General features: G+C 42.6%; 1 protein-coding gene across 1 annotated transcript in view; it reads right to left on the bottom strand.

The window, feature by feature from the left end:
- Positions 1 to 13,731: 13,731 nt before the first annotated feature.
- Positions 13,732 to 18,663, bottom strand: part of GNS (glucosamine (N-acetyl)-6-sulfatase) — a 52,311-nt gene continuing 47,379 nt past the window's right edge. Inside the window, exon 14 of the mRNA XM_082849685.1 lies at positions 13,732 to 16,470. Within this exon, the coding sequence (XP_082705811.1) occupies positions 16,395 to 16,470 (76 nt within the window). The 3' untranslated portion in view covers positions 13,732 to 16,394. The remainder of the gene's footprint in view (positions 16,471 to 18,663) is intronic.

Raw genomic sequence — 18,663 nt, forward strand, 5'->3', positions numbered from 1 at the left:
GGCCCCTCTGGGAGTGAGTGGCAGAGCCGCCCTGCCTGTCCACCGGCTTTTCCTATAAGCTCTACCGAGTTTTTCAGTAAAACTACCTGTTAAGGGCCCATTAGGATGCCTCGAATGGGCAGTTCATCTGAAAGCAGGCCTCTTTAGGCACAGTTGGGGTTTGTGGCTTGATGTCAGAGTGCTCTATCCTTTTGTTGTTGCTGTTCATGTAGAATTCCATTTAAGTGATTATACTAAGTTAGGTAGAAGGAGATGCCTACCTGTGTTTTTGTTTACAGGTTCTGTTGCGTGCAAGAAACTGACAGAGCAGGTAACCAAACCCCGTGTTCTCACTGTAATTAGTAAAATAATTCCCTGGAACCACCAGAATAATAGCTTCAGGGAGAAGTCACAGTTCCCAGGAGCCACCAAATACTTACAAACGCTGGAGTTTTATTCCCTCATCAAGGATGGTCCTCTCCAAAGAAACATGGGAAACTATTCAAAGCCTTGAAAGTATACACCTGTCTGGTGTGAATCACTACTTGCTTAATTAAGTGCTAAATTAAATAAGCAGCTTTGTATAAGGATGGGGGGAGAAGTGGGGCGGGGGGGTTGGTGGTGGAAAGGAGTGGGCAGGTTCAATAACTGTGAGGTAAGATGTATTAACTCCATCTGCAGGGTTAGTTTGTTTTTTAATTGGAGTATAGTTGCTTTACAATGTTGTGTTAGTTTCTGCTGTACAGCAAAGTGAATCAGCCACATGTATACATATATCACCTCTTCCTTGGATGTCCTTCCCATTTAGGTCACAACAGAGTATTGAGGAGAGTTCCCCGTGCTAACAGTCTGTTCTCATTAGTTAATCTATTTTATACATAGTAGTGTATATATGTCAATCTCAATCTCCCAGTCCATCCCACCCCTGGGTTTTTTAAGTTTTGTTGGTTTTTGTTTTTTGGGGGTTGGTGATTTTGGTTTCATTTTGGTTTTTTGACAGATCTTTCCCTTTAATTCTGTAAGGTGAGAATGACCAGGTAGAGGACAGACCTTTTCATCTTAGTTTCCAAAGTCACTTGTGACTCACTTGGTGGCAGCTGAACTCCAAAAGCTCGTCTTTTCTCCTTTCTGAGAAAGGTGAGTATTGGCATTTGAAAATGTTTGCACGCAAACGAAACATCAGGACTCTTTGTAAGTTTCAAGAGAAGTTGGGTTTTGGCTTTGTGTCTGGGAGAGAGTTCCTTTTTTTTTGGCTCTGCCGCCTGGCTTGTCCTCAGTGGTGAAAGTGCAGAGTCCTAACCACTGGACCACCAGGGAATTCCCAGGGAGGGAGTTCCTTTAACCAGGAGAGTCGGTATTGATTTTTCTAAACACAGAGGCTTACCTTGAACGCGCCTCTGTCTTTAGCGGCACAGATCTGGTTGTTTGCCTGGTGTGTGCACCCTCCCCTCAAATTAGCCACCCTGTGTGGACACAGGAGATTAATTAAACCCTGTGCAGTTCCTTTTCTCTGAAGTGGGATTCTAGGGGGCTCTGCTCGAGAGGGCTTTCTGATTTTCAAGTGTGATAAAATTTGCTAAAGTTCTAGTAATTCTGGAGCAGCACACTGAGGTGTCTTGCCAAAAGTTAGAATCCTTGAATTATTACTCTGTGGGCGGGAGGCGATAGCTTAAATTCAAATCTTTTATTCAAAACTACAAGTGGTGTCTTCAGATTCTTTTTAGAATGGCAAACATTTCAAATGTTTTTTCTTGCATGTGTGATCTCTCAAGGAAGATGTTCCAAGTCAATGACTTAGGTAAAATCAAGCATGTCACCGGCCTTATCAATAAAAGATGCTTATCTGAGACTATACCGCAGCCTTAGAAATCGAGGAACCTGGCTATCAGCCTTCAGAAAAGCCCAAGCCTCATTGCCTTTCTTCCAGATAAACTTGCCGCAGGAGTTGTATGTGCTGGGGAAGGGCGTGTCCTTCAAGGAAGGTAACAAGCTAGTGTGTAGGGTGTGGGTGAGGCTGCACCGACGTTCCTGTCCCCGTGTCACCTTCCACCCCCAGCTTGATTTTTAAATTTTTGTTCTTTTGCAAGTAAGGCGATCCAAGCAGAGGCGCAGTAGGTCTTGGGGGAAAAGTTGTTATGAAGCTAATAGTTGGGAAAGGGCAGTGTTTTAAGATCTGTTGGAAGAGATTTCAAGACAAAAATGAAGTTATTACTCTGTCTCTTTATGGACCACCTCCAGAACTACTGGAGGTGCTGAGTTTTAAAAGGAGGATTTAAAAATCTTCCCCCACGCCAAAGCTAATACTAGGCCCTGAGAATCTGCTACTTTAATAAGCACCCCATGTTTTTTCAAATACTAACTGTAAATCTTAGAGCTCTCCAGAGTATTTCAGAGACTGAAAGGTTATATTCATGTGCATAGTTGTACCTCTCTTCCATACTGAGAGTGATGGCTAGCCCGCAGAGAGGCTCCCTGACCTGCCTCATGTAGCACTGGAAAGGATAATTCTATACAGAGCTTGACCCTGTGCCCTGACCATGGCTAATTGGATCTTAGTTAGACCTCGCATACAAGGCTGTTGATCAGTTAAACTTTCTTAAAATTTTAAATAAAGAAACAAAGGAATTGTAGTTAGTCTGTGATGGGTACTTACAAACCAGGGAACTGAACCCACCATTGGGCCTTGTTTCAGGGGCAGAGAAAGACTGCAGAGAAAGCAGGAGAAGCAGAGAGGAGAAGGCCGTGTGGCCTCTGGGAGATGGAAAGAGTAAATTCGGAACCTACTTGGTATTTGTTAGCTGTTGGATGCCTAATCATACCCTCTTCCCTCAGGAAGGAATTATCTTTGTTTACGTGAGCTCTGTACTCGTGTGCCCATTTCTACGATGGGATCCAGCGTAGAAATAGAGGGAAATTTATAGTATCGGGTTGGCCAAAAGTTTCGTTCGTTTTTTTCCGTAAGATGGCTCTAGTAGCACTTAGTTGTCTTTAACTTCATTCAAAACAATTTTGTTAGATTGTATGTGACAGCTGTCATATCAGCGTGCACTTAAAAAAAAGACATCAAAATTGGTGAGTTTTTGTGTAGCCATTTTCACACATTATTGACTGGGGGATTTTTGCAGAAACTAACGCCTGTGGCTGTAATACGTCTCCGGTCAGAAATGTGTTAATATTGAAGATGGAAATAAAAAAAAAACATTTTCGGCATATTATGCTTTATTATTTCAAGAAAGTTAAAAACGTAACCGAAATGCAAAAAAAGATTTGTGCAGTGTATGGAGAAGGTGCTGAGAGTGCTCGAACCTGTCAAAAGTGGTTTGTGAAGTTTCCTGCTGGAGATTTCTCACTGGACGATGCTCCACAGTCGGGTAGACCAGTTGTCAGCAATCAAATCGAGACATTAATTGAGAACAGTCAACGTTATACCATGCGGGAGACAGCCGACATACTCAAAAAATATCCAAATCAAGAGTCAAATCATTTGCACCAGCTTGGTTATGTTAATCACTTTGATGTGTGGGTTCCACATAAGTGAAGAAAACCTTCTTGACCGTATTTTCGCATGCGATTCTCTACTGAAACGTAATGAAAATGTTCCGTTTTTAAAAACATTTATTTATTATTTATTTTTGCTCGTTGCTGCATGTAGGCTTTCTCTAAGTTGAGGCAAGCAGGGGCTACTCATCGTTGCAGTGCGTGGGCCTCTCACCATGGTGGCTTCTCTTGTTCTGGAGCACGGGCTCCAGGCGCGCGGGCTTCAGTAGTTGTGGCTCATGGGCTCTAGAGCACAGGCTCAGTAGCTGTGGTGCACGGGCTCAGTTGCTCCGTGGCATGTGGGATCTTCCCGGACCAGGGCTTGAACCCGTGTCCCCTGCATTGGCAGGCGGATTCTTAACCACTGCGCAACCAGGGAGGTCCCGGTGATGAAAAGTGGATACTGTACAATAATGTGGAATGGAAGAGATCATGGGGTAAGTGAAATGAACCACCACTAACCACACCAAAGGCCAGTCTTCATCCAAGGAAGGTGATGTTGTGTATATGGTGGGATTGGAAGGGAGTCCTCTATTATGAGCTCCTTCCAGAAAACCAATCGATTAATTCCAACAAGTGCTGCTCCCAGTTAGACCAACTGAAAGCAGCACTTGACAAAAAGCGTCCAGAATTAGTCGATAGAAAACACACAAAGTCTTCCATCAGGATAACACAAAGCTGCATGTTTCTTTGATGACCAGGCAAAAACTGTTACAGTTTGGCTGGGAAGTTCTGATTCATCCACCGTATTCACCAGACATTGCACCTTTGGATTTCCATTTATTTTGGTCTTTACAAAATTCTCTTAATGGAAAAAATTTCAATTCCCTGCAAGATTGTAAAAGGCACCTGGAACAGTTCTTTGCTCAAAAAGATAAAAAGTTTTGGGAAGATAGAATTATGAAGTTGCCTGAAAAATGGCAGAAGGGAGTGGAACAAAACGGTGAATACGTTGTCCAAAAAAGGAATTGGTGAGAATGAAAAATGCGTCTTTTATTTTTACTTAAAAACCAAAGGCACTTTTTGGCCAACCCAGTACTAAATGCCTATTAGGAAAGATGAAAAGGCTCAAATGGATGACCTCAGCCTCCACTTAAAGATACAAGAAAAAGAAAAGCAAACCCAAAGTAAGCAGAAGAAAGGAAGTAATAAAGAGTGGTAATAAATGAAATAGAACACAGAAACAAAATCAATGAAACCAAAAGTGGATTCTTAAGAGATCCACAGAGTTGCTAATCCTCTAACCATAAAGACCAGCCAAAAAAGAGAAGATGCAAATTACCACCTCAGGAACAGCACAGTTGACATCACTACAGATTCTACAGATATACTTGGTATGTTTGTATTTAAGGTCCTTGCATTGAAGTAAGTTTCCTTAAAAATTAGTGTTATTTTGTGCAAAAAAAAAAAAAAAAGGTGAGTTCTACACATTCCTAATCTGGCCTCGTTTTGAAAAGTTTGCCAAATGACAAGTGCTGATGTCGCTTGGTGCTATCAACTTCTTGGTTCCCTCAGAAATTTAGTTATTTACAGTATGTAACTTTAATGCATATGATCAATAATATCTAACTAAATAGTTAAGCCTACTTTCGTATTATTGGAAATACAGTAGGGTTTATGCTTATTAAAATGTGAATTATGATTGTTTCTTTCCTTTCTTCCTCCCTCCCTTCCTTCCACCCCTTCCTATTCCCCTCCCCCCCCCCCCCAACAGCTTAGAACAAATTGTAATCATATTTGAGGAATGAGTGTATCTGTTTACTGTTGGGTTCTGTGATAGCTGTATTCTTACAACTATCCTTTTCCTTTTTTTTTTTCCTGTCACTTATATGAGTTTGTTCTGTTCTTTGCATAAAAAGAAACTTGAGTAGAACACCAAGTGTTTTAACTTCTTTAATTCGTATGTATAAATTACCCAAGGATGTCAGGTACTGGGTAGATTATGCTGAGCAGGAACATCACGGTCCTGTCTTCACGGAAACCAGACTATGAGTAATGCAAACCGGTAAGTGTCACAAAGGTAAAGTACAGAGTGCTATGAGAGTCTACTACTTAGGCAGTTAGAGAAGGCTTCCTTGAGGGAGTGACTTACAGCTAAGATTTTATGGATGAGCAGGAGTTACCTGGCAGAATTCATGATTTACATGAAAATTTTCGACACAATGGCCACAGGTTTCTCAGGCAGCCTGTTACACGGGCGTCACTCGAGCTGTTTTGCCTCTGTTACGAGAAGGGAACTTACATAGGTCTAAATAATTCTCCACAGGTTAAGAGTTCATCTTTGGCAAGGGCAAGTTAGAATTTACAGTGGCAATTGCTCTGGATCACGCTCAACTTGTTTTCCCCTGTAAAGTGGGAGTGTGTTTGCTTTCCTCACAGGGCTTATGTGAGGACTGAATAAGATAATGAAGGTCAAGGTACTCTGTACACCGCAAAGCCTGACGTAGTGTAAGGTGGTATTATTCTCCAAGTTCTTCTTCCTGTAGTGGTATGGCTGCTTTACTACTGGGCCAAGATGTTGACATACCATGTTGACACTAAAATTCATCTAAGAAGCAACACCTAAGGATGTAATTTCCAGAAAACAAATATTTTCTTGGTTTTTGTTTTTTAGACTCGTGTTCAGGGACGGCAAAACAAAAGATTCTAGGGCAATTCGTAGACCAAGAAATCTTCATTCAGTGTCTTTCCTTGTGCTCCCCATAAATACAGTGGCAGAGTGTTGTCTGTCTTCTCTTACAAGTTAGACCCAAAATGCTCAGAGCAGCTGGGACTAGGGCTGCCCGTGCTGTCATGTTACTGTGAGGTGCTGAGCGATTCGGACCAGAGGGTCACACGTAGGTGATGTCTGGGGGCCTTTGGCCTTTTTCTCTGCTCAGTGTTCTCATGCATGTGAATTCTCACCCCAGGTAGGAATCTCTGTGGGGACTGGAGCATAGCTTCAGCTCTTTCTGTATCTCTCTGAGCTGCAGGGCATCACATCTGTGGGACTAAACATTTCACAGTGTCTGGAAACAGCTACTTGGGCAGCTTTGAGAAGGGATGGGGCTCCTCTACAGGCAGACCCTGAGCTACAGCTCCCTGCCTCTCCTCGTGAAGTCAGTGTTCACCCCTGGCTGAACCCTTAACTAGGGCCTTAAGTGGCATTACAGGAAGAGGAAGGGGGCAGGATGACCGAGGCCCCCAGTTTTTGTTTTCTCCTGCTGTACAGAGGACTAGACTCGGCACCCTGGGCTTCATTTTTTATGGAAGCATCCATAAAAGTGCAGTCACAGGCTGGAGGCTGCCTGATAGATGACTCAGTTAGCAGTCACTCATTGCAGACTGCTGAAAGAATCCAAGATGTCACGTTGACGTCAGGCCTAATAAAGGTGCTCCTCACCTGATCTGGGAGGAGCTGGGAAAAGCCGGGAGGATTGGGGAAGAAAAGGACACAGGGCAGCCACTTTCTTAGGCACTTAAGCAAGAACAGAATCATTCGCATTTCTGAGCTACTTTCCTAGCATTAGGATGAGGCAAGGGAGTAGCGTCTGATGATCTTGAACAACAGGTGCCTCAGAAAGCAGGCCAGGGGCTTCCCTGGTGGCACAGTGGTTGGGGGTCCGCCTGCCGATGCAGGGGACACGGGTTCGTGCCCCGGTCCGGGAAGATCCCACATGCTGCGGGCTGGGCCCGTGAGCCATGGCCGCTGAGCCTGCACGTCCGGAGCCTGTGCTCCACAACGGGAGAGGCCACAGCAGTGAGAGGCCCGTGTACTGCAAAAAAAAAAAAGAAAGCAGGCCAGCATCTTGGCCTGTAGCAACTGCTAAAAGAGCAGCTCCACCCCTGTGCTGTGTCCTCCCCTGCACCAGCCTTTGTGGGTTATGGAGAACCCCTGGAGGGAAGACTTGGATTTGTGTCTGGGGTCTGCCAGCCGAGAGAGTCCATTAAAATATTTTCCAGCATGTGCTGAGACCAACAGGTTAGCAACCATTCCAGCAAAGCAGCTTCTACTTGTTTTTAGTAATTATAGCTGCAAACTAGCGTTTGCTTATACTCTTCAAGTATATAATGTATGTAAGACTTTTTTATTCCCCCTTTGGAGACAAGTCGAGCCTCTACCATTGGACAGCTTTGCCCTGTCCCAGGTACCTACAATTGGATAGGTTTTGGCAAAAGGTTGGCGCCAGTTTCTCTTGGTAAACCAGGTTTGGTCATTATATTAGTCATACATTGCCATACATAGTTACAAATTTTTTTTTCTTGTGATGAGGATGTTTAACATGTACTCTTAGCAAATTCCAAATATGCAATTCAGTATTGCTAACTATAGTCACTACGGTGTACATGACATCCCCATGGCTTGTTTTGTAACTGGAACTTCGTGCCTTTGGACCCCCTTCACCTATTTCTCCCACTCCACACCCCCACCTCTGGCAACCATCTATCTGTTCTCCATATCTATGAGCTTTGTTTTTGTCCTGTTGTAGTTGTTTTTTTTTAATTCCACATATAAGTGAGATAATAAGGGAGATCAGCTCGGTGCTTTGTGACCACCTAGAGGGGTGGGATAGGGAGGGTGGGAGGGAGACGCAAGAGGGAGGGGATATAGGGATATATGTCTACATATAGCTGATTCACTTTGTTTTACAGCAGAAACTAACACACCACTGAAAAGCAATTATACTCCAATAAAAATGTTTAAAAAAATGAGATCATAAAGTATGTTTCTTTCTCTGACTTATTTCACTTAACATAGTGCCCTCAAGGTCTATCCTTATTGTCACAAATGGCAAGATTTCATTCTTTTTTTTTTTTCATTCTTTTTTAATGGCAGAATCGTATTCTATTGTATGTGTATATATATACATCTTCTTTATCCATGCATCCTTTGATGGATAGGATACTTAGGTTGTTTCCATATCTTGGCTATTATAAATAATGCTGCAATGAATGTGGGATTTCAAATCAGTGTTTTTTTGTTTTTTTTTTTTCAGATAAATACCCAGAAGTGGGATTACTGGATCATATGGTACTTCTATTTTTAATTTTTTGAGGAACCTCCATACTGTTTTCCATAGTGCCTATATCAATATACATTCCCACCAACAGTGCACAAGGGTTCCCTTTTCTTCACATCCTTGTCTTTGTCTTTTATTATTTTATTAAAAATTAAATTTTTTTAAGTTAAAAAAATTTAAAAGTTTTTAATTTAAAAATTAAAAAAAATTTTTTTAATTAAAAAAAATTTCTTTTATTTGGCCATGCTGCACAGCTTGGAATATCTTAGTTCCCCAACCAGGAACTGAACCTGGGCAATGGCCGGTGAAAGTGCCGAGTCCTAACCACTGGATCTCCAGTGAACTCCCCCTTGTCTTTTTTTTTTTTTTTTAACATCTTTACTGGGGTATAATTGCTTTACAATGGTGTGTTAGTTTCTGCTTTATAACAAAGTGAATCAGTTATACATATACTAATATTCCCATATGTCTTCCCTCTTGTGTCTTCCTCCCTCCCACCCTCCCTATCCCACCCCTCAGGCGGTCACAAAGCACCGAGCTGATCTCCCTGTGCTATGCAGCTGCTTCCCACTAGCTATTTTACGTTTGGTAGTGTATATATGTCCATGCCACTCTCTCACTTTGTCACAGCACACCGTCCCCCCTCTCCACCCCCCCCTTGTCTTTTTGTTTTTTAAATAAAAATTATTTATTTATTTATTTTTGGCTGCATTGTGTTTTCGTTGCTGTGCACGGGCTTTCTCTAGTTGCGGTGAGCAGGGGCTACTCTTCCTTGTGGTGTGCAGGCTTCTCATTGCGGTGGCTTCTCTTATTGCAGAGCACAGGCTCTAGGTGTGTGAGCTTCAGTAGTTGTGGCGCACGGGCTTAGCTGCACCAAGGCATGTGGGATCCTCCCGGACCGGGGCATGAACCCACGTCCCCTGCATCGGCAGGCGGACTCCCAACCACTGTGCCACCAGGGAAGCCCCTGCCTAGTTTTTAATTGTTTTTTGCTATTAAGTTGTACATGTTCTTTACATGTTTGGGATATTAACCCCTTATCATACATGATTTCTAAATAGTTTCTTCTATTCAGTAGGCTGCCCTTTTATTTTGTCATTGTTTTCCTTTTCTATGCAGAAGCATTTTAGTTTGATATAGTCCCACTTGTTTGTTTTTGTTGCCTTTGCTTTTGGAGTCAGATCCAAAAGATCACCAATACTGATGTCAAGCAACATACTGCCTGTTTTCTTCTAGGATTTTTTTTTTTTTCATGCAGTACATGGGCCTCTCACTGTTGTGGCCTCTCCCGTTGCAGAGCACAGGCTCCGGACGCGCAGGCTCAGCAGCCATGGCTAACGGGCCCAGCCGCTCCGCGGCATGTGGGATCTTCCCGGACTGGGGCACGAACCCGTGTCCCCTGCATTGGCAGGCGGACTCTCAACCACTGCGCCACCAGGGAAGCCCTCTTCTAGGATTTTTATGGTTTCAGGTTTTACATTAATTCATTTTGAGTTAACTTTTGTGTATGGTGTAAAATAGTAGTCTAGTTAAACTCTTTTGCATGTGGCTGCCAGTTTTTCCAGAACCATTTATTGAAGATACTGTCCTTTCCCTATTGTATATTCTTGGCTTTGTCATAAATTAACCATAAATGCATGAGTTTATTTCTGGGCTCTGTAGTCTGTTCCATTGAGCCATGTGTCTGTTTTTATGCCTATACCATACACTTTTGATTACTGTAGCTTTGTAATATAGTTTGAAATCAGGGAGCATGATGCCTCCAGCTTTGTTGGTCTTTCTTAAGATTGTTTTGGCTATTTGGGGTCTCTTGTGGTTCCATCCAAATTTGAGGATTGTTTGTTCTGTTTCTGTGAAAAATGTCTTTGGAATTTTGATAGGGATTGCATTGAATCTGTAGACTGCTTTGGGTAGTATGGACATTTTAACATTAATCTTCCAATCCATGAGCACAGAATATCTTTCCATTTATTTGTGTCTTCTTCAATTTCTTTCATCAGTGTCTTTTAGTTTTCAGTGTGTAGGTTTCTGACCTTGGTTAAACTTATTCCTAGGTATTTTATTCTTTTTTGGAAGGCAGCTATGCTCACCACTAAATCACCAATGCTGCACTGTTTTACTCTTTCTGATGCAGTTATAAATGGAATTAATTTCTTTTTCTGATAGTTTATTAATATATAGAAATACAAGATTTTTGTACACTGATGTTGTATCTTGCAGCTATACTGAATTCATTTATTAGTTCTAGCAGTTTTCTTGTGTGAAATCTTTAGGGTTTTCTATATATGTCTTCTGCAAATAGTTACAGTTTTACTTCTTCCTTTCTGATTTGGATTCTTTTTATTTTACTTGCCTAATTGCTCTGGCTAGGATTTCCAATACTATGGGTTTTTTTTTTTTTCCTTTCTTTCTTGACTTTTTATTAGAAAAAATATTTTACATATAATTTTAGTTTTCTTCTTTAACATCTTTATTGGAGTATAATTGCTTTACAATGGTGTGTTAGTTTCTGCTTTATAACAAAGTGAATCAGCTATCCCATACTATGTTGAATAAAAGTGACAGTGGGCATCTTTGTCTTTTTCCTCATCTTAGAGGAAAGGCTTTCAGCTTTTCATTGTTGGCCGTGGACTTGTCATCTATGACTTTTATGTTGAGGTATGTTTACTCTGTATCTCTGTATGAGTTTTTATCATGAACGTTGAGTTTTGTCAAATGCTTTTTCTGCATCTATTGAGATGATCATGTGTTTTATCCTTCATTTTGTTAATGTGGTATATAGCACATCGATTTGTGGATGTTGAACCACTCTTGCATCCTTGTACTAACTCCACTTATCATGGTGTATGAGCCTTTTAATGTATTGTTGAATTCAGTTTGCTAATATCTTGTTAGAGGATTTTTGCCTCTATGTTTATTGGGGATATCGACCTGTAATTTTCTTTTCTTATGGTGTCCTTGTCTGGTTTTCGTATGAGAGTAATGCTGGCCTCATAAAATGATTTTGGAAGTGTTCCTTCCTCTCCTTTTGGAAGAGTTTGAGAAGGATTGGTATTAGTTCCACTTTGAATGCTTGGTAGAATTCACCAGTGAAGCTACCTGGTCCTGGACTTTTGTTTATTGGGAGGCTTTTTTTTTCCTTTAAATTTTATTTATTTATTTATTTATGGCTGTGTTGGGTCTTTCTGTGTGAGGGCTTTCTCTAGTTGCGGCGAGTGGGGGCCACTCTTCATCGCGGTGTGCGGGCCTCTCACTATCGCGGCCTCTCTTGTTGCGGAGCACAGGCTCGGTAGTTGTGGCACACGGGCCTAGTTGCTCTGCGGTATGTGGGACCTTCCCGGACCAGGGCTCAAACCCGTGTCCCCTGCATTGGCAGGCAGATTCTCAACCACTGTGCCACCAGGGAAGCCCTGGGAGGCTTGTTGATTACAATCTCCTTACTAGTGATCAGACTATTCACATTTTCTATTTCTTCATGATTCAATCCTAGAAGGCTGTGTTTCTAGGAATTTATCCATTTCTTCTGGGTTATCCAATTTGTTGGCATATAATTAGTTCATAGTACTCTTATGATCCTTTGTATGTATATGTGTGGTACAGTTGTAATGTCTCCCCTTTCACTTCTGATTTTACTTAATTGAGCCCCTTTTATTCTTGGTGAGTCTAGTTAAGGGTTTGTCAGAAGCCACTTGAATGGTAGTGTCAACTCCCCTTCTTAGTCTGAAACTGTGTTTTCCCTGTAACTACAGATATCAGGGATGAGTTTTCAATCTACACAATAATGTCCTGGGGGTCAGGAAGAGAGTAATTTCCTTTCATAACCCAGCCCATGCCCAGGCAGGGTAGGCACTCACTCCGATATACGAGGGAGGGTAGAATCCTTCTTAGGTCAGAGAGAGAGCAGAGTCTAACAGATGTCTTCAAAGCCACATCTTCGAAACCTTGACTCTTTGACTAATGAGCTTGGATAAACTAAGCTGAGGAAAGCAGCTTGTTGGCAGAGCCATTTTTATCACAATAAATACTAATTACAACCATTCTGTGTATTTCTCTGCCCTTTGAGGACCTATCAGCATCAGTCTGAGGGGCAGGTGGTGAAGATATATAAGATCTCAGGTGTCACCAGCAGAAGGTGGTAATGAAAGCTTCCTCTCAAAGACTGAGATTTAGAACTGTCGTCTACTCTGTGGTACTCCTGAAGCCGGCTCCCATGTCCCACATGCAAATCTTATATAGTCATTCCTAGGCCATCAGTAAAGGTGTCTGCACAGTGCGTTCAGCTTGGGCCCCTAGCTTCTCTGCTCTTGCCACTACAGACTTCAAGGTACACACATGACTAGCCCTTTAAACCCATGGCAGGCAGAGAAAGGAGGTGAAACAAATACTAAATCTGTAGTGTTTGGTTCTACAGGACAGGGTACAGTCTCAGTGGAGATGGTGGGGGGGGGGGCTACATATTAGAAAAATGGATTTAGTAGAGTCTGTACTTACCCTCACTTTGAGTCTAAGTAAATAAATGTTCTCTTCCTTGGTGGCTTGATACTGTGATAAACTCAATTACTTGTTTTTCTCATAGTAGTCTGGAAACTTTATGGTATGGGTATCTTCTAACATCTTGTTTTTCTGCTTGGTCTTCAGAACTTATAAGAGGCAACCTACTAGGTCTGGGGTTGGCAAATTATGCTTTTTTTTTTTTTTTGGTAAAGTTTTGTTGGAACATAGCCATGCATATTCATTTGTGTTGTCTATGGCTACTTTTGTACTGAAGCAGAATTAAGTAGCTGTGATAGAGACATAGCCTACAAACCTAAAATATTAACTATCCCTTTAAGAAAAAGTTTGTCAACTCCAGTAGGACTGACTTCTCATTTAGGGCAGTGGATCACATGACTGAACATCAAGGCAAGGCAACTTTGACGGTGAGCTTCGTTTATCTAATTTAAAGCTGGTCAAGGTAAGTTTTTTTTTCTCTCCAAACTGTAAATGCATAAAGATTTATCAGTAAGGATTTTCTACATGGTGCTCATTCAGGGATACTGGGCAGCAGGGACCACACATATACACGAACGAGGTTTCCAGGTAGGGACTATGGTACCCAATGCAGAACAGTCCATCTCCAGTACTAGGTGAGTGATTAAAACATTAAACAGTATACAGCAAAGAACATTTTGTCAAAATTACTACTTGTGGACTAAAACAAAGGACACATTCCCACTAGAACAGAAATAAATTTTAATTCATTGAAAAGTGCAGCAGTGAACAGGGTCCTTCAAAGGGCACTTCCTTAGTCAAATGACTGAGATGACACAGAGCCAGGGCAGAATAACTTCTAAGAACAGATGACGCAAACACATGAATTCACAAATTCACTTGGACCTAAGCGGTGGTGAAACAAAAGACCCAAATATTCCCACCTAGTTCCACTGGTGGATCAGTTCAAATACCCTTTGCTTTCTCTTAATAAGGATCCTGGGACAATTTTATCTTCTTTCATTAAAACGCTAGTCCTTAGACACAAAAATATAACCTTCCATGGCTACCATTACTATGTTGTACAAAAACCCTACTGTTGTCAATTAAAATGTATTTTGCAACAGCACCACTGGTCAAATTCAAAGATACTGAAAAGGCATGCCCTACTTTGTAGTTGTAGGGAATGTAATTTTACTTGCGGGAGAGCTTTGTAATAGGAAATCTTATAAGGCAAAATCTCTATTCTTCCCCAAGACCTCTGTTCGTTCCTAATGGTTACAGTTTTCTATTACCAATACATACGGACCTGGTCTCCTTAAAAGGGAAAATAATCAAAATTCAAATCAGTACAATTAAGAGAGAAACAAGGCAAGCCTCTTGCAGTGGGGCCCTTGTACATATCATTCTGAAAACTTCCAGTGCATTTTGTGGTCTGCTAGTCTAGAAACTGAGGTCTCTTTATGAGAGATGATTTTAGTGTAGATCCAGAATGCAACCAGTCCACGAGAAAAAGTCAAATTAGAGGCCATTCAAAAATCAGGGGTACAAAAAGAAAAGGGCTTCACTGGCCCTGCCTGCCCCCCAGACAAAAGTCTGATGCATGCAAGAGCAGTGGGACAGGAATACTATCAGCGGCTGATTTGTGTCACTCTTACTACGTCATCTGCTTTCAGGAACGAGCATCATAAAACTGAATAATATGACATCACAGTAGAAGACCTGGTAAGAGTTGTTTTCTCTTTATTCAGGAATAACCATGGTCAACTTCCGTTAATGTGGAAGCTGACTGACTGATGAATGTGAAGACTCAAAAGTGTAGAATAAAGCCAATACCCATACTCAACATTGTAGTTTGCTTTTAGTTACAAGATTGTTAGAATTTCTTTTCCTAAAATGGTCACAGCAGAGGTATTCGTTTCACTTGCCCATTTCACCTCTAAATACCACCACAGTTACTGGGATTGTATGAGGTAAAGGAATAAACCCCATGGCTGTTAACCCAACATGGCTATCTGGAATTGTGATAGAAAAGTTACTTATGGCCACGTCTTACAAAGTGCTTAAAGCTCAACCTAGGACCTTACATAAAGCTAAAACCACTACTGCCTGAGTTGAACAGGTTATAAACCAGGGTTCCTCCTCCTCCCCTGCTGCCACATCACCAATTAACCTTCTTGTGAAGAAAACACAAGAAATGGGATTGGTCTTCGAGCCAAGAGACAGAAATGCAGGTGTTCTAAACAGTGAGGAAATCTCAAGAAGATCGGGTTTCGACAGAGGAACAGTGAATTAGGCCCAAGTTACACAAGACTCCAAAAACTCAAGAAGTTGTTTTGCTGAAAGGGAAGAAGGTAAGTAGTTGGTACTCTGCATCAACTCTAAGGAATTCTTACATCTTATAACAAATGAACAGAATGTCAGCAATATGCAGAGGGAGTCTCACAACTTCACACATGGGACTAGAACCCAGGCTCCCTGCCGGACAGGCACTTACTACACCCTGATTTATAGCCCTTCAACCTGTTAACCAGAGAGCCCTACCTACAGAAGGCCCTCAGAAAACACAACCTTCACCAACCCTTGGAAGTTCTTCTCTGCTGAAATACTTAACCCACTTTATATTTCAGATCCGAGAAAGGGGAAGTACCAAGAGAAGAGACATTCCCCAGACACCCCTGGTGTTCACTGGCACTCCACGTGATTAGCAGCCACTGGAAAGTAGATGTCCATCACCTTTGGTAACTACCTGGAATTAGCCTTCACCAAAAGCTTGCTACTGTTCTATTTCAGTGTAGCACCAGCCCAGAATTGCCAAAAAATGAACAGAGCTTCACTGATGCGTTTTGAATTTGTGATCCGTTGTGATGGATATTATAAACAGTGTATTTCTACTGATCTAAAAACAATGGTATTGGTTCTTAATCAGAGGGTTCAGCTCTGATGGTTATGCTTCAAGCCATGTGATGTTAGTATTTTTGATAGTGACGTGTTCAATCTCGAACGCTATGCAGGTCCTCTGATTTTAGGTCAAGCTGTATACCAAAAACCTCGCCCCCCTAAAGCATTGCCATTTATCTGAATGGATTTACAAATCTAGACTTTGACCACATGGGGAATAATCAAGAACTGTGGCCCCAGGACAGAAAGGGTTTGGTGAGAACAAAGACCTCAGGAGTATCGTCATCAGTTGAATAAAGGGACCAGGGACAGCCACTCCTGACACAGGCAGAGTTCACAGTTTAACACACTGCACAAGGAAGTCAGCTGATTGGGTTGCTTTTTCAAACAGGACTTAAAGCCAGTCCAGAAACCCTTCCAGTCATGGTCTTGAAGACTAGCTACAGACACACCTACTACAATCACTTCATCAGAAAGAGGCGTGCAAGGGATCCAACCGCAGAGGTGCTACAGATGTTTTGAAAACCTTCGAGTCCTGACACTGCCATGATTGTTGAACATGAGACGAGGGTCAAACCTATATCTGGGCAGAGAAAAAGAAAAAAGCAATGTCACATTAACTACAATTAGCCACTGAGTACTTCATTCAGAATATTAACTGGAAAGAATGGCAGGAAGGGATACAAAAGGAAAAATTAAGTCACCAGAAGGGGATCTAGTGGGAAAGTCTGTAGTACAAAGCAAGAGTACTTAGTAATTAAGAGCATTTCCATCGTAAGTCAGCAAGCACAAAATAATATATTGGAAGTGGAGAGGAGAGGAGAAACAGAAGAAAGACTAATCCTGAAAGGGGTTAGGAGGAAAGGTTTGAGCTTACTTTTGGGGGGGGGGGGGCGGGGGCGATCCCTCAACTATAAAGCAGCCTGGGGAAGAGTCCAGTCCTTCCTGAAAGCCCTTCCAGCATTTTCAAAGCCCTGTCTTCTTTCTCAGTTTAGATACACAGACTGTGGTGGGTAAGAACGCAGGTCTGCACCTGACGGGAGCTTGAATCTGGCTCATTATGAACTTAGGTAGTCATCGCCTCCTCTGGCCACCAACAAAACGGGAAGGCAACTCATGTGAAATATGTGGCACATAAAATCACTTACTTCCCACCCGTGGGAAGTAAGAATGAGTGCCAATGGTAACTTGAGTTGAGACCTGGCAGATGTGAAGAACACAGACTGGGGATTTCTCTGGTGGTCCAGTGGTTAAGACGCCGAGCTTCCACTGCAGGGGACACGGGTTCCATCCCTGGTTGAGGAACAAAGATCCCGCGTGCCTCGGGGCGTGGCCAAAAAAAAACCCCCCACAGGCTGGCTGGACTTTGTGTGATCTGGAAACAACACTGTATTTTACTTTGATCTGCTACCTTTGGTAACAGATACTCAGTATTATTTTATAGCAGGGGTTGGCCAAGTTTCTCTGTAAAGGGCCAGATAATAAATATTTTAGAGTTTGTGGGCCACACAGTTTCTGTCCCAACTACTCAACTTTGTTGCTGAAGTGCAAAAGCAGCCCCAGGCAATGCATAAATATCTGTGTGCACCGTATTCTAACTGGTGGCGTCTGGAGTGGGCCTGTGATATCTAGTCTGCTGGCACCCACTCTAGAAGATTCTACCAGCCTAACCATTTGGTAGGAAAGAAAACCAGGTGGAGTTTTAAATAGCTCAGGCTAACATCAGCAAGGCCAGCATCTAGAATCTTAGTGATAAGCCTCCAGAATGTATGCAGGACAGTTAGTTATGGTTAAAAAAGCAAAGGAATTTCATGGAAGAAGTCTTGAGCGAGTAAGGTGGTGTTGAGACCATTTGGACTGGGTATGTGACTTAGCCCCATGAAAGCCTCTATATAAACCTCAAGATTCTGCCAGGTGGGTGCGGAGATCTACTCATCTTGCAGCTGCCCAAGACAAGCCTCTCATACCAGGACACTGAGGCTTGTTCACTTAAGATAATGCACCACAGATCAACAGCTGTTTTGAGGATGGAGCTAAGGTGGGGAGAAGAGGGATGTGAGCTCACCTCTTCTCATGAAAACACCAAATTCACAACTAACTGCTGAACAACCATCGACAAAAAACCCCTGGAACTTACCAAAAAGATATCCTACATCCAAAGACAAAGAAGCCACAATGAGACAATAGGAGGGGTGCAATTGCGATAAAATGAAATCCCATACCTGCTGGGTGGGTGACCCACAAACTGGAAAATAATTATATCTCAGAGGTTCTCCCACAGGAGTGAAAGTTATGAGCCTTGCATCAGGCTCCCCAGCCTGGGGATATGGCATCAGGAGGAGGAGCCCCCAGGGCATTTGGCTTTGAAGGCCAGCGGGGTTAGACTGGGGGCAAAGAGAAACTCCACTCTTGGAGGGTGCACACAAGGTCTCGTGCACACCAGGACCCAGGGGAAAAAGCAGTGACCTCACAAGAGTCTGGGCTTAACCCACCTGCTGGTATTGGAGGGTCTCCTCTGGAGGTGGGGGGAAGGGGGTGGCTGTGGCTCACTACAGGGACAAAGACACTGGTGGCGGTAGTTCCGGGTAGCTCACACTCATTGGTGTGAGCCCTTCAGGAGACCGCCATTTTCTCACCAAGACCTGGCCTCACCCAACAGCCTATAGGCTCCAGTGCTGGGATGCCTCAGGCCAAACCACCAACTAGGTGGGAATACAACCCCTCCCCATCAGCAGACAGGCTGCCTAAAGTCTTCCTGAGCCCACAACTGCTGGCT

Source organism: Leucopleurus acutus (assembly GCF_964270905.1).
Source record: "Leucopleurus acutus genome assembly, chromosome: 11".
Taxonomy (NCBI): domain Eukaryota; kingdom Metazoa; phylum Chordata; class Mammalia; order Artiodactyla; family Delphinidae; genus Leucopleurus; species Leucopleurus acutus.